This window comes from Balaenoptera physalus, assembly GCF_965194825.1.
Source record: "Balaenoptera physalus genome assembly, chromosome: 3".
Taxonomy (NCBI): domain Eukaryota; kingdom Metazoa; phylum Chordata; class Mammalia; order Artiodactyla; family Balaenopteridae; genus Balaenoptera; species Balaenoptera physalus.
Window position 1 is genome coordinate 52,800,388 of NC_138890.1, and position 17,223 is coordinate 52,817,610.

At 39.3% G+C, this 17,223-nt stretch overlaps 2 protein-coding genes across 2 annotated transcripts in view; one reads left to right on the top strand and one right to left on the bottom strand.

The window, feature by feature from the left end:
- Window positions 1-5,734, bottom strand: part of SPINK7 (serine peptidase inhibitor Kazal type 7) — a 23,916-nt gene extending 18,182 nt beyond the window's left edge. Inside the window, 4 exon segments of the mRNA XM_082454355.1 lie at window positions 3-75; window positions 928-953; window positions 1,797-1,835; window positions 1,838-5,734. Of these exon segments, the coding sequence (XP_082310481.1) occupies window positions 3-75; window positions 928-953; window positions 1,797-1,835; window positions 1,838-1,856 (157 nt within the window). The 5' untranslated portion in view covers window positions 1,857-5,734.
- Window positions 1-17,223, top strand: part of LOC309657690 (uncharacterized protein) — a 145,103-nt gene that overhangs the window by 83,095 nt on the left and 44,785 nt on the right. The gene's annotated exons all lie outside the window — the stretch shown is intronic.

Below are 17,223 nucleotides of genomic sequence, written 5' to 3' on the forward strand. Positions count from 1 at the left end.
ACCGCAAACAGGGAGGTATGTGATGGGGCAGGGGATGGCCACCACTGGGTGCTTCTCGTAAATGCTGCAGTCTACCTGCGACAGTCACAAGAGGCTGTCCTGCTTTCCTCCTGGTCCTCAAGCTGGGCTACCCTGGCCTCTGCTGGACAGGAAGCACAGTACCATCTTGGAAGTCCCAGCTCCAGTATTCTGACGCTGCTGTGGCTGCTTCTATTGATAATAATATGACCACTCTGACAAATACTAGTACTACCAGCACCACTTCTATTATTTATATATATATGTGTATATATATATGTGTGTATATATATGTGTATGTGTGTGTGTGTGTGTGTGTGTATATATATATATATATATATATATGTATATATATATATAATATATATATACATATGTGCATTTCTTTGCCAGGCATTAAACTTAAATCTTACATGAATTTTCTTTGTTTAATCTTCGGAACAACTGAATAGGGTAGGTTCTACTATTACCCCTATTTACAGATGAGGGAAATTTGGGCTTAAAAAGAGAGAACCTGTCTAACATAAAAGCTGGTAAGTGGTAGGGCTGGGATTTGAATCCAGAGTCTGTGCAGTTAACCAAGGTAACTGTCTCTTGCCTCTCACATGTTATCCCTTCCGTGAAGACATCATCAACTTCTCAGCTAGAAGTCCTCTCCCGCTCTTTTTAAATTCTGGAATATTTTCTTTAGGCTATGGTTATTTACATATATGTATGTTATATTTCTTCAGCTGCCTTCTGAAAAGCAAAGGCAATTTATCTGTGGCTGCCTTCCCTTTCACCCCCCTTGCCAAGCATACTGAATTAATCTTACATATATATTTCATAAGTATTTGTTGGCTAAATATAGTAAGTAAGAAATTAAAGTAAAACTAAATAGGAAATTAAAGTGTGGTTCAATATACTCACCGTTTTTAAAGGCAGACTGGCAGCTTCTGAAAGAGATATACAGTTGGAAATGTTAAAAATAAAGCAAAGTTGTGACATCTCATTAATTAACATAAAGTCTGTCGATTGAGACTCTGTAGTTCTCTGGTGATGAGTTTCAGCACCTACCCCGTCCTTTCACAAAATCCAGCTGTTTGCTGAGGAAGCCAAATGGCCAGTAGGTTAGGTAAGCCTTGGCTCAAGTAAGAGAATCATCCAAAGTTCCTCCGTTTATTGACCATGGGACGTTTTCTGGAGTTCATCGTGTTTCTGATAATGTTTTAAATCAGATAGCGATAAAAATATTGCAGTCACCACTTCTAAGAGCCTGAAGCACCATCTTTGATATTCTCCCCCTCCTAGTTGATATAAAGGAGTGTAGTGGAATATCTCCAAGGCATCAGAATCTTATTTTATTTAAGTAATTTTTCACTGTTTAAAAGTTTAATTGTTGACTCCTGGGTTTTGGAGAATTGTGCTTTATTTCGGTCCTCCTGTATTGATTTGGAGAGAGATACAAGTTTCTCTGCATCTTTGCACTGAGGAGTAGTATCTAATAGCACCAACAATTTCTAGTGTCCTAATAAAATGGGAGACTTACGAAAAAATGTTTTTTTTGGTTCCATGAATGGAAATAGAAATCCTTAAAAGGAATGCACTAGATCCAAATCCCTCAACTCCAGGTGGGACATAAGAGTCTACTTTTCCAGGCCAGGGCTGTTTCTGTTACAAACCAGTATACTTTAAATCCACATGACCAGACATTTCTCTGAGATGTTCACATCCTATGAGGTGCTATTTCAGAGAACAAGCTTAATGGCTATACAGGGCACTATCTACCCTTAACTTACCTGAGCAGGTGCAGAGGTGGGCCACTGTACAGAACAGAGGAGATCCCCAATGATCTTCATGATGGAGGTGGCTGTGATGCAGAGGCTGCTCAGGACTGTCACAACAACTGCATCAGCCAGACCCTAGGAAAGGGGCATGTTTCTAAGGCAGTGCTTGGTTTCTCCACCTTTCCTGTGAGGTCATCCAGAGTCAGTGTTGGCTCTGAGAGGCTCTCAAAGCACAATGTCACACCCTGGGTGGTGATACAGTCCTTGTCACTCAATTGCTACTTCCTATCTGACCAACAAATTGATTATGCAAGGTGAGAAGTATTTTTCTGCCTGCTCTAGAGGTGGGGAATGTTGTTACTTAGAATTCTAAACCTCATATAGTAGAAGAGATTAAGAGTAGGCTGCTTGGCCTAGTTACGAAATAAATGAAAATATCAAACTTTCTTTATTTCACCAAAATAGAGGGTATTAAACTCAGATCAGACAGATTACACCTAGGTTTATATTTTGGCTCCTGGGAAAATGTCTTTTTTTCGAGGCAATAAACCCATGAAGCAAGCTGGGATATAGTGGAAGGAATAGTGACATTAGCACTTTTGAGGCTTGGAGAAAGGCATTGACGTCTTCTAGCTGTGTGATCTTGGGGAAGTCAGTTGCGCCATGAGCCCATATCAGTTAGGAAGAGCTGGTTATGTTGTGGTAACATGTAACCCCAAGACTTCTGTGACTTAAAACAGTACAAGTTTATTTTTACTCACGCTATACGTGTATGGTGGTCCGCTGATGGTGCTGCATGCCTTCAGTGGATTCCAACTAAACAGGGTAGTCACCATTTGGAATATTGTTCATTGTCAAGGTGAAGTGAAGATGCATTCCTGAGGATTTCCATTTACAGCAATTGAATATTCCATCTCAGAAGTGGCACCAGTGTCACTCTCCTTCACTGTCATGTGGATGTGCCCTGGCCTAACCATAGAGGTTACTGGGTACAGTGTTACCTTGTCTCTTTTTTTTTTTTTTTTAATTATTTATTTATTTTTGGCTGCATTGGGTCTTCGTTGCTGCACACAGGCTTTCTCTAGTTGCAGCGAGCGGGGGCTACTCTTCGTTGCGGTGTGCAGGCTTCTCATTGCGGTGGTTTCTCTTGTTGTGGAGCACGGGCTCTAGGCGCGTGGGCTTCAGTAGTTGTGGCATGCGGGCTCAGTAGTTGTGGCTCCCGGGCTCTAGAGCGCAGGCTCAGTAGTTGTGGCACACGGGCTTAGTTGCTCCGCGGCATGTGGGATCTTCCCGGACCGGGGCTTGAACCTGTGTCCCCTGCGTTGGCAGGCAGATTCTTAACCATTGCACCACTAGTCTTGAAAACCGGAATGGGAAGAACTGGAAATAGTTGGCAAACGACACAGAAACCACCCCAGAGCCTTAGTTTCATGCCATGTCAAGTGGGACCTATTGCTAGCCCCAGTAGAGTTCACATAATTGGAGTCTTTTACATGAAAGTCTGTTTTAAAGTGCAGTGCATGTAATTGTTGCTGTGATTGTTATTATTATTATTGACAGGCCAAGAGTCTCTGCTGTGGGTTGCTGACATTAGATTTTAAACTGTATTTTCCAAGCACAGTTGTCCACATGTCTGTTATTTATCTTTTGATCTTGAGGACATATGTATGAAAACCTGGGGGAAGGCAGTAGACTCTGCTTCACCAGTGCTTTGCTTGGCAGACTTATTGTAGTACATTCTGAAGCATAACACATACAAGAGATAATAAATGACATTGCATGCCTCCCTAAAATTTAGACTCTTACGTCTGTCTGGGGAGCAGTATAATCTCTTAGTTAAGAATATGTGCATTGGGACTTCCCTGATGGTTTAGGTGGTTTAGTCTTAGTGGTTAAGACTCCACGCTCCCAATGTAGTGGGTATGGGTTCGATCCCCAGTCAGGGAACTAAGATCCCGCACGCCACATGGTGCAGCCTGAAAAAAAAAAAATGTGCATTGAGTCCCATGGATCTTATTTGCAATCTTGTTTCTAATAAATGTTGGCTGTGTGACTTTGAGTGCATAGGTTAAGTCCTGGAGATTTTAGTTTCCTCATCTGTAACATAGAAATAATACCTCACAGAGTGGTTTTGAGTGTGAAATACAATTATATATATATATAATGCGTGTCTATAAATAGGTAAAATCTCTGGTGTGTGTGTGTTTGTATATCGATGCCAAGATCATAATTAGAGCTTGATATAGGGCAACTAATGATATGGAATGTGATATTCATGACAACTGATTGAGGGAGGAATTTTTATTATCCAGTTTTTATCAGTGAGTAAGTTGAGGCTCAGAGGATTTAAGTAATCTTCCCAAGATCATGATACCAATTAATGTAGGAAACTGTTAGGTTCAGTCATGGAAAAAAGGGGAAGTGAATGTTCTAATAAAGAGAGTTAATTATAAGCTTTATTGTTTACTGTGAAAGTTTGAAGAGACTGAATACTGAGAAAAAGCCATTATATTTCAAGAAGAGGTGTTCTGTTGTAGTTTAAAATGCAATTTTAGCTAAAAGGATTGGGAATGGAATCAAAGGGTGATCAGGATGAAGTGGAAAGATAGGGTTATTTTTTTTTAGATGTTTGATAGTCAAAGGAGGAGAATGGAAAAAACAAAGGCTTCAGCAAGATCTAGGATGGACTGAGCATGTCTTAAAGACAAACGGAAGAAGAAGAAATTTAAGGTAACATGATGGAGGGTGTCTAATTAGAGGAGTATAGAAAAGTAAGAAATAAGATTAAGAGCACAAGTGTAACACCATTCCCTGTGACATGGAAGACACAGAAGAGCGGGTGAGTATAGAGACAGATATTATGAAAGAGAGAGAAAGAAAGGTGAAGGGGAACCCATTGTAAGCTTGGCTCTGACTGTTAAGTTCTGGGGTTGCCTTTTGCAGTGGAAGAATCAGGTTGGTCTGGAAGCTGGAGCAGAATGAAGAAGGCTTGGCACAGACCTGGATGGGAGCAAGTCAGATAGTCAGCAAAGGATATAAAATTAGTGGCCACTAGAAAAAATTAGTACTAGGTTTTAGCAGACCCAATCAATACCATGCTTAACATTCCTCCCAAAATATGTTATGACACTGAGTCACTGCGGTTTTTGCCCTGTTCCTTAGCTGAGGCAACAGGGACTTAGAGAAATGGCTAGTTTATGGTTAAGGTTAAGAGCCCATGCTTTTTACTCACTCTGGTGTATTGCCTTTAAATCGAAATCTAAGAGGTAGACCTGGAGACATATTGGAAATTGGAGTAATAGGAGTAAAACCAGCCACATCAGAGCAGTCAGGAAGGATAGCTGATGTTTTAAGTGAGCAAGCAGACAGGGCTGAGCACCAGGTCAGGGTGCATGGCTTTTTCATGTGTGAGAATCATCTGGAAAGAAGGAGGATCCCAGTGGGAGAGGGGATGATTGAGAATCAGGACACACGGCCTCATCCCCTGTCCTCCACCTTCATCTAAGGTGCAGTGCTGTGACAGTCCTTTTGCCACCTGGTGCTTTCTGCTTCCCCCACAGCTAGAGAGATTAACTAGACTGGTGCTTCAAGTTTTCAAGTTAAAAACCCCTCCTAGGAACCCTAATATGTACAAGTAATAAATAAGGCTGAGGATGGGGGCTGGCTGGGGAGAAGTTGGAACTCTACTACTTAATTCTGTTTTTCTCTCCTAATTTCTGTATCAGCTCACCCCCAACCCCAGGCTCCTTCCTTCTTGGCATCCAACACCTTCAAGGCCTTCTTGTGGCAATTTAGAATCAGTGACCTAGATTTGACTGAAGTAGCTCTAGCCTTTTGTCTGTCCTCTTCTCTTTTCCCTATGTGGCCCCTTCACGCTCCAGCTCCCTTTTTTTTTTTTTTTTCCCCACACTGCACGGCATGTGGGATCCTTGTTCCCTGACCAGGGATCGAACCCACGCCCCCTGTGTTGGAAGCGCAGAGTCCTAACCACTGGACCCCCAGGGCAGTCCACTCCTACTCTTTTATCCCCTCCCCTCCCCTCCCCTTCCTTCCCCTCCCCTCCCTTCCCCTCCCCTCCCCCTGCACTCCCCTCCCTTCCCCTCCCCTGTCATCATGCCTCTGTGCACTGAGTCACAGTGACCCCGAGATCTGAATATTTGCATTTTGATCTTGTGTCTGGCAGGACCTTGTTCCCTGCCTCTCATGGGAACAGGGAGTTAGCACATCTAGGGATCCTATGCTTTGGTTCTATTCAATTTTCTTTGAATCACTGAGGCTTAATAGTTTCAATCATGGGACAAGATGATGTGAATTAACAGTAAGGACTATTTCCTGTTGGTTCATGTTGCTTCTAGGTGACCTGACACTATCTGGATCTGGATTACATACACACACATCCACCTCCCAGCTCCTGTTAGTAAAATCCTGTCTACTGTGCTCAGTGCTGAAGGGAACACCTGTAACCCTAGAGTTAGCCAACATTAGAGGATGTATTAGTCTGCAAGGGCTGCCATAACAAAATACCAAAGACTGGGTGATTTAAACAACAGAATTTATTTTCTCACAGTTCTGGAGGCTAGAACTTCAAGATCAAGGAGCCAGCATGGCTGGTTTTTCCTGAGGCCGCTCTCTTTGGCTTGAAGACAGCCGCCTTTGCACTGTGTCCTCACAGGGCCTTTGCTCTGAGTGTATGAGCCCTGGTGACTCTTCCTCTTCTAATAAAGACATAAACCCTTTTAGATTAGGGCCCCATCTTTATGACATCAGTCAACCTTAATTACTTCTTTGAAAGCACTTTTCCAAATACAGTTACATTAGGGGTTAGGACTTCATCACGTGGATTTTGGAAAGGACACAGATCCGTCCATAACATTCTTCCCTCTGCTCTCCCACCCTCTACCAATTCATGTCCTTCTTCCATAGACCTTTGATCTTCAAGACACTGGTATCCCATGAAATGTTAACTAGTATTTCTTGAAAAAGGGACTCTCTGGTCAATTAGACTTTGGAAACCCTAGACACTCTGTTTCTTTTCGGGAGATTCATAATGCACTTTATTTTATTAAAGGTTCTATTAAATTTTCCGCAATACAGAAATTTTTTTTCACTTTAACTTAATTTTCACCAAACTTAATTTGCCACAGTTTATCCATTACATAACATCTAAAGAGATGTTGGTGTTTTTCTTGGACATTAACAAATAAGGAGTTACTCCAGTTTCCCATAAAGTCATGATGTTCAATATAAAGACTACTTACCAAGGAAGATCATTGAATTTTTGGTCTGTTTGGACTGCTCAGAAGTTCTTTATCATATTGAACAGAACTGCATCTCTATCTGGTTTCCATGTATTCTGCTTCTCTACAGTGGAGCCCAACAGAATGTGTCTGCTCTCTCCAAGTATGCAAAGGCAGCTCTAGAGTGCCTAGTCAAGGTCTTTTTTCTCCAGATGATATAGATAGGCTCCTTTAATATTTTTTTATAGTATATAATCCTGTATGTCCTCCCTACCCTGAAATATCAATGCAAAATTACTTAATAATAGTACAACACAGGTAATAACCTCACCATTTCCCTTCTCTGTTCCAGGCAGTGTTATCCACACTGGAGATACAGAGATAAATAAGACATGTGAGGACTTTACTTCTTGGACCTTACTTTCTTGTAGAGAAAATGATTTAAAAAATAATATGATTTTGGATTTTGACAAGTATTTAAAAGAAAATATATCATGGTATTGGGATAGAGAATAACGTGGATGTGGGCGACAAATTGAGTAATCAGAAAAGTTTTCTCAGAGGAGATATTTGAACAGACACTTGAATGATGAGAAGGAGCCAGTCTAGGAGAGCCAAGGGATCAGACAGTGCAGAGAGGACAGCAGGTGTGATGGCCACAGGATCATCAGCCTACTGAGGGATTCAGTTTTCTCCAGTTCCAGTATTATATACAATGGCTGGTTTTTCCTTAAAACTTTCAGCTTGTAAATCTGACAGACTATATAGCCTGTGTCTTCTGTGATTCAGCTAAATGCTTTATGCTGAATTCTATGTGAGACTGGATTGAGAAATTCTGTAATCTATTTTTCTTTTTCCATCTTTCTCTCTTCTTATTTTCTATGACAAGCTTTTCTTATGATTTTAATTGGAGTCTGGGTCTAGAAGTTTACAGTTGCAAATATCCATTTAGCATCTATTTATTTAACTCCTGTGATATGTCTCACTTATTATATGACCTTGTTTAATTCACTTTCATCACAACATTCATTACAATCTGGCATTGCCTGTTCCTTTATTTGTATATTATTCATCTCTCACCACTAGAATGCACGTTCCACAAGAATAGGATCTTACCTGTCTTGTTTGCTTGCCTGTATCAGCCCCTAGCACAGTGTACTGCACAGAGTAGAAATTACTTACTAAATAATTACTAAATGAATGAATAGTCCTAAGATTCCACATTATTAGTCAAAAGGTAGAGTAACACAAAATTTACCCAGCATTGGACAGAAATAGTCTTTTACATCAGTGAATTTAAAAATAAAGCCAGGAATTCCCTGGTGGTCCAGTGGTTAGGATTCCACACTCTCACTGCCAAGGTCCTGGGTTCAGTCCCTGCTTGGGGAACTAAGATCCCACAAGCTGTGTGGTACAGCCAAATAAATAAATAAATGAATGAGTGAATGAATAAAAAATAAAGTCTACCTCACTGGAACTTAAAATAATTCATTCATTTAGATTGAATTTAACTTTAATAAGAAGAGAAAACTGTGAAACACTTAACACATTCTCCTTCACTTTTTTCCCAAATGACTCAGAATCATCTTTAAGTTGAAATCACTCTGTTGTCTGAGTGAACTAGGGCTCCTTTCAGTGGAAGAAGCCACAAGATAAATGTACCTATTACAGGTGAAAAAGAACCCCTGCCTACTTCTCCTTAGCTGCTACCACCATGCGTCCATGCAAGGAATCCACCAATCCTAGTAGTGTTCATACATAATCTATCAAAAGAATATTTGCCAGCTAACCTAAAGGCTTTATTAATTAAGGTTATACCTACAAAGAAGTAATGAAAACAGGATGTGAGAAATAATTGAAGTAACTAGAGCCCCCCCACCCGCATTCTCCCAGAAAAAGAAAATTAAGTATGTAAAGAGTAGAAGACAGAATATTCATCTTCTACTGTTAATTGGGAGAGAGAGTAAGCTCCTTCTGTTTTGTCATGAAAGGCTCTGATGGTTGAAAGCATCATGAATGTAGGTTTGGGTTCAAGATAAGCCATGCTTCCTAACAATCAAACGTGTACAACCATGTTCCTGCTTCATCATGAAGTGAGTGTCCCATCAGCGGTAAATCCTGGTAGATGCTAGCTCATTAGGAATATTATAGAGGAGCTCAGAGATTGTTTCAGTGGTTTCTGAGTCCTCAATCCAATTCTGAAAGCCTATGACCGTACCCGAATTAAGCTCCCAGTCAGCGCATCTTGGGTTTAATTGACTTTACCCATGTTTGATACCGTGACAAAGACTCTCCTTGACCATACTTTAGTCAGGCTCCTCTGAGCCCTCTTCTCAACTAGGCTTCAACTTTGACCTATAAAAACTGCAGATTCTCAACACAAATAATCTCACCCCCACCCCCAATACACACACACACACACACACACACACACACACACACACACACACACACACACACACACACACACACACACACACACACACACCCAAGGGACTTGAACATAGTTTCAAACAGCTCAAGGCCACATCCCTAGGATGACCCAGCCCCATTTAAAATGCCTACCTGAGAAAGCTCAGTGCTGCTAGAATTTAGCATTTGATATAACCAAGACCTGGTGATAAGCAGACAGACCCCTAAACCCATCTTAGAGCACTTAGAGCACATGCTTTAGAAAGGATAGAATGATTAATGCAATTATAAATCTTTTCTCTGCCCTTTGAGTTATAAATCTACCACCCCAAACGGTTTCCTCTTGGACCTGAGAGCTGGCCCTTTGAAAGGCAAACATTCAGGGAGATAACTCTCCCTTTTTTACTCCCAGTTCCTTTGGGAGTATAAGTGCCTTAACTTTGGTGAGTATCTTGCTCTGTTATCACTGCCTCCTGTCACTGAGATACAAGGAATTTGTTTCTCCTCTAGAGAAGTGCCAATTAACAAACCCAGATGGCCTGGTCACATTAACTAAGTCCCACTTCCTGCCTTTTTGTAAATTTCTACTTCCCTGGCTCTGCTCAACTTCCACCTTACCCAACACACCCTACTCCCTCATGGTTTTTTAAAAATGCCCAGTCATCTCTGCACAAATCACAGTTGAGTTCAGTTCACACTGGGCTGTTTTCCCTATTGCAGTAGTATTACTGACCAAAATCTACCCTTACCTCTCTAGTGCCTGGCTTTGCTTATCTTGGACAATGGTTAATTAGTAACTTCTAAGTGGGAAAAACACAAAATACAATTTGGACACAGTCAGAAATGTTAGATGTGCTTATTTTCAAAGTTTAAACAATGGATCAAAATCAGGACTCAAAAGCTTGATGAAAAGCAGAATGTATTTAGACTTGTTAGAAAGACAATTAGGAGGTCCAATAGAAACTGCCCTGGATACAGTGATATACTCTGTAATGGTATATTCACTTTTCTGTCTTTACTCCTATGGCATTCTCCCTCACCTTCACAAAAAAACCCCATTATATCTGCCTCAAAATAGAGATATTTTCCTTTCAGTCTTTTCTTACAAGTGATATTGCCTTAGTAGCATACATCAATGGCAGTGAAATTTCTGGGTCAAAGAATATATATATATTTCCAGAAATTTTATATCCAGACTAAAATTTCTGAATTAGAATTGAGGGACAAGCATTAGAGGTTCTACAGACTCCCTGAAATTTTATGCACCGTTCAGAATCTATATGAGCACATATATAATTTTGTCTTTATGTTAGAATCTCAAAGGGGCTTCTCTTTAATCCTAGAATATGTCCTAGACTCTTAGATGCCAGAGAGTAGGGTTGTGTAAGTTCTCTTCAGCACAGGTCCCTGCACATAATAAGTGTTAGTAAATGGTAAGAAGAACAGCTTTGCAAAATGCAGTACTTTGGACTAATTTTTTCATCTAACATGACAATGAACCTGGAATCTTTTTATAAACTTATCTCCCTCTTGTAAAGTCTTATCATTTCTTATTACCCTAAATTTCCTTGTCAGTTGTTGTCTCTTCTCACCAGTTTGGGGTTTGAAATGAGAATGGTAAGTAGTGAAGAGGTGTGCAAAATGTTTCAAGTTTTAAATGGAGAGAACATGGCATTTGTGGGGAAAGGAATATAACAGCTCTGGGATATAAAGGATAGAGCTGGAGGAATGGAAGAGGTTGTGTCACTACCAAGGGGTTTTATTTAACCCTGAAGTCCAGGAAAAGTGAACCCATCACTCAGGCAGTCACATGTGTTTTCCTTCCAGGTGATGTGATTGCCAGTGAAGTTTGGCAAGAATGTGCCACCCCAAAATATGCCACTTTGGCATAAGCATTATTTTGAGCTAAAGGCACCTGTAAAACAGCAGGTGCAAGAAGGGTATTCTGAATGCCCTTTTCTTTCTGAAAGCAAGGGTTAACACTCCCATGTGAAAGATGTCCTCTCTATACAAGGAGGAAAGACGCACATCACAAGAAACGGGAGTCAGTGCCGAGAGAATTCTGTAGAAACAGATCTCGTTAAAATAATTCTTACCTTCCTTAGCCTCCCATATATTTCAGTTACTTTTCTACAATTACCTCTCTTCGTTCAGCCAAGTATAAGAGCATTTAGGTCTTCTTTGGTTCTTCACTTCCTCCCATTTTATAAGTAAAACTTACACTAAGTACATTTGTATGCTTTTTTCTTGTTAATATATGTTTTGTAACAGAATCCTAGTCAAGGTTTTCCTCCCCTGCACCATGTTGAATGACTGATGACATCAGAAGCTTCCATGCTCCTCTTTGTTAGATTCAGTCTCTGCAGGTGCCTGGCAGAGGATTTGGACAACAGCTTCTTAGAGTTCTTTCTCACACATTGCTTTTCCCAGATTTTGAATAGAGGTAATATGGGTGGGCACAGCTATCATCCAGAGTCATAGTTTGGACAGATCATGAGCAGAATTGTGAACAGGCATAGCAACACGGGAAGGGAGAAGCAGAAGGGGAGAAATCATGGCTAGTGCCTTCCATTTTCCCAGTCTATGAATGAGAACCTCCAGCCTAGCTCCTAGGCTGTGCCCCCAAAATGATGGTAAAGGGAAAATCTCCAGGTCCTTAGGTGAGGAGATTGGAATGTGAAGACATTAGAGTGGGTTGACTAGTAGAGTGATGAAGGGACACAGAAGTTAGGAAGGAGTGCCTCAGTCAGGTGGGTGTGAGGAGGGGATGTAGGAACCAAGGCGTTGAGAAGAAGGCAAAACTGGAGATAAGGAATCTTCATAGAAGGAGAGCCTGGGCAGCAAAGAAGGAGGGTTAGGAGTTGAAATCCAAGAAGAGGAGAAGAGAAGCAGAAGATCATACAGGAATTTTCTATGATTTTTTTTTTCCAATTGGGAAAATTAACTACAATGAGAAAGAGTTTTGGAGCCAGAAGAGTAGAATAATATCAAGTTTAATGGGGACGACAAAGGAAGAAGATGAAAAGAGAAGGGATTGTAGAGGGGCCCAATCTGGAAGGCCATTGGAGACAAGAGGAGGTTTATCAGAGGCTAGGAGTGAGTGATCAGTAGCCCAAATTTGAGAAGCTGTTGATTTAGAAAGAAAGAGCTGGAAGATAAAAATTAGAAAGTATCAAGTGATGAAGAGGGAAAGTAGAAGGGATACCACTTACTGTTTCTAAGTGGCAGTAACTTGAACAGAGTGAAAGAATTTAAAAGGTTTTTAATGTAACCCCTATCAAATTACCCGTGGCATTTTTCACAGAACTAGAACGAATAATCCTAAAATTTATATGGAACCGTAAAAGACCCAGAATTGCCAATGCAATCCTGAGGATAAAGAACAAAGCTGGAGGTATAACCCTCCCAGGCTTCAGACAGCACTACAAAGCAACAGTAATCAAAACAGCATAGTATTGGCACAAAAACAGACATGTGGATCAACAGAACAGAATAGAGAGTCCAGAAGTAAACCCAAACACCTAGAGCCAATTAATCTTTGACAAAGGAGGCAAGAATATACAATGGAGAAAAGACAGTCTCTGGCAAGTGGTGTTGGGGAAGCTGGATAGCCACATGGAAATCAGTGAAGTTAGGACACTCCTTCACACCATACACAAAAATAAACTCAAAGTGGCTTAAAGACTTAAATATAAGACAGGACACCATAAAACTCCTAGAAGAGGACATAGGCAAAACATTCTCTGACATAAATTGTAGCAATATTTTCTTAGGCAGTCTCCCAAGGCAATAGAAATGAAAGCAAAAATAAACAAATGGGACCTAATCAAACTTAAAAGCTTTTGCACAGCAAAGGAAATCATCAAGAAAACAAAAAGATAACCTACATAATGGGAGAAAATATTTGCAAACAATGCGATTGACAAGGGATTAATATCCAAAATATACAAACAGCTCATACAACTCAATATCCAAAAACAACAACAACAAACCAATCAAAAGATGGGCAGACCACCTAAGTAGACATTTCTCCAAAGAAAACATACAGATGGCCAATAGGCACATGAAAAGATGCTCAACATTGCTAATTATTAGAGAAATGCAAATCAAAACTACAATGAGGTATCACCTCATACCAGTCCGAATGGCCATCGTTAAAAGGTCTACAAATAACAAATGCTGGAGAGAGTATGGAGAAAAGGAAACCCTCCTACACTTTTAGTGGGAATGTAAGTTGGTTCAGCCACTATGGAAAACAGTATGGAGGTTCCTTAAAAAACTAAAAATAGAGACTTCCCTGGTGGCACAGTGGTTAAGAATCTGCCTGCCAATGCAGGGGACATGGGTTTGATCCCTAGGCTGGGAAGTTCCCACACGCTGCAGAGCAACTAAGCCCGTGCGCCACAACTGCTGAACCTGCGCTCTAGAGCCCACGAGCCACAACTACTGAGCACGTGTGCCACAACTACTGAAGCCCGTGCACCTATAGCCCATGCTCCACAACAAAGAGAAGCCACTGCAACAAGAAACCCATGCACCGCAACGAAGAGTAGCCCCCGCTAGCCACAACTAGAGAAAGCCCGCGCGCAGCAACGAAGACCCAATGCAGCCAAAAATAGATAAAAAAAATTTTTTAAACTAAAAATAGAGTTACCATATGATCCAGCAATCCCACTCCTGGGCATATATCTGGAGAAACCCATAATTTGAAAAGATACATGCACACCGATGTTCACTGCCGCACTATTTACAATAGCGAAGATATGGAAGCAACCTAAATGTCCATTGACAGATGAATGGATAAAGAAGATAGATATAGATATATATAATGGAATATTACTCATAAAAAAGACTGAAATAATGCCATTTGCAGCAACATGGATGGACCTAGAGATTATCATACTATGTGAAGTAAGTCAGACAGAGAAAGACAAATATCATATGATATCACTTATATGTGGAATCTATGTTACAAATATACTTATTTACAAAACAGGAACAGACAGACAGAAAACAGACTTGTGGTTACCAACGGGAAAATGGTTACGGGTAGGGATAAATTAGGAGCTTGGGATTAGCAGACACAAACTACTATATATAAAAAATAGATAAACAACAAGGTCCTACTGTGTAGCACAGGGAGCTATATTCAATATCTTATAATGACCTATAATGGAAAATAATATGAAAAAGTAACATATATATAACTGAATCACTTTGCTATACACCAGAGACTGATGGAACATTGTAAGTCAAGTATACCTCAATTTTTTTAAAAGTTTTTAATTAGAATGAGATTATGTGATATTTTAAGATTAGTTTGTGGACTTAGAGTGGAGTACTGGAATCAGCTTTTACCAGCACTTGAGAGTTGGCTATTAAATATTCAGAGATTTTGCAAGCTGATTTTTAAAGGTAGCTTGGATTTGGCCACTAGAGAGTATTTACACCACAAAAATTGGCAAATGCTACAAATCATGACTCCCACCCTCCCTCCCCCCAGAGAACCAGTTGATCAGCATACCACTGCATATTCCCCAAGTATATAATGATCAAAGATAAGATAATTAAGCTTTTAAATTTTTGTGCTCATTAATTTTAAACAAGTCTTTTTAAAAATTTATAATTTAACATTATTATGTAAGTTAGAAAAGTCAAAATTGTATTTGCTTTAGCCATAATTTATATATGGCAAAGTAAGCCTTACTGGATTTTCTTTTTTTTATTTGTTTGATTTGATAGAAGCTTTATTGACATATAATTCACAAGCCATACAATTCATCCACTTAAAGTATATAATTCAGTGGGTTTTAGGATATTCATAGGGTTATGCAACCATCACCTCAATTTTAGAATATTTTCATCACCCTCCAAAAGAAACTACACATCAGTAGTCACTTGGGATTTCTCCCCAGCCCTAAGGAATCACTAATCTTTCTGTCTCTGTGGGGTTTGTCTGTTCTTGACATTTCATATAAATTAAATCATACATTATGTGATCTTTTGTGACTGGCTTCTGTCACTTAATATTATGTTTTCAAAGGTTATTCATATTGTAGCAAATATCAGCACTTTATTCCTTTTTATCACTCAGTAACACCCTTGTATGAAAATACCATATTTTGTTTATGGGCAATTGGGTTGTTCCATTTTTTGGCTATTATGAATAATGATGTTATCAACATTTCTGTACAAGTTTTCAGTAGGGGCATAAGTTTTCAGTTCTCTTGGTTTTATACCTAGCAGTAGAATTGCTGGACCATATGGTAACTCTATGTTTAAAGTTTTTTGTTTTTTTGTTTTTAAAAAACACCTTTATTGAGATATCTTTGACATATAAAATTGTATATATTTAAAATATAAAACTTTCTAACTTGCTGTATACACACACACACATCATGATATCACTACAATCAAGCTAAATAACATATCATCTCTACACAGCTACCATTTTGTATGTATGTTGAAAAGATTTAAGATCTAACCTCTTCAAAAATTTCAAGTGTATAATCATATGTTGCTAACCATCCTCACCATGCTGTATGTTAGATATCTATAACTTATTAATTTTGCATAATGGTAACTTTGTAACCTTTGATCAACATCACCTCATTTCTCCCTCCTCTAATTCCTGGCAACCACCATTATACTCTCTGTTCTATGAGTTTGGCTATTTTAGTTTCCACATATAAGTGAGATCATGCAGTATTTCTCTTTCTGTTTCTTGATTATTTCATTTAGCATAAAGTCCTCCAGCCCCACCCATGTTGTTGCAAATGGCAGGATTTCTTTCTTTTTTAAGGCTGAATAATATTCCAGTGTGTGTGTGTGCATGTGTGTGTATCACATTTTCTTTATCCATTCATTTGTCGTAACACATTTAGGTTTTTTCCCCATATCTTGGCTACTGTGAATAATGCTGCAAATGAACATTAGAGTGAAGATCTCATTGAGATAGTGATACCATTTCCTTTGGATATATACTCAGAAATGGGATTACTGGATCATATCGTAAATCTATTTTTAATTTTTTGAAGAAGTACCATATTGTTTTCCATAATGGCTGTACTAATTTTCATTCCTACCAGCAATGTGCCAGAGTTCCCTTTCCTCAACATCCTTACCAACAATTGCTATATTTTGTCTTTGATAATAGCCATCCTGATAGGTGTGAGGTCATATCTCATTGTGGTTTTAATTTGCATTTCCCTGATTATTATGTTGAGCACCTTTTCATATACCTCTTAGTCATTTGAATTTCTTCCTTTGAAAAGTGTCCATTTAAGTCATTTGCATGTTTTTTAATCGGGTTATTTGCATTTTTGGTATTGAATTGTATGAGTTCATCATATATTTTGGATTTAACCTCTTGTCAATATGTGGTTTTTGCAAATATTTTTTTTTTCCCTATTCGGTAGATTGCCTTTTCACTTTGTTGATTGTTTACTTTGCTGTGCAGAAGCTTTTTAGTTTGATATAATCCCACTGGTCTAATTTTGCTTTTGTTGCCTGTGCTTTTGGGGATACATTGAAAAATTTTTGCCAAGACCAACATCAAGAATGTTTTTCCCTACATTTGCTTATAGGGCTTTTATGATATCAGGTCTTATGTTTAAGTCTTTAATCCATTTTAATTTGATTTCTTTATGGTATGAGATAGGGACTCAATTTCATTCGTTTCATTTGGAGAAGACTCTTTTCCCCATTGTGTGTTCTTGGCATCCTTGTCAAAGATCAGTTGACCATAAATGCACAGGTTTATTTCTGGGTTCTCTATTGTGTTGCATCAG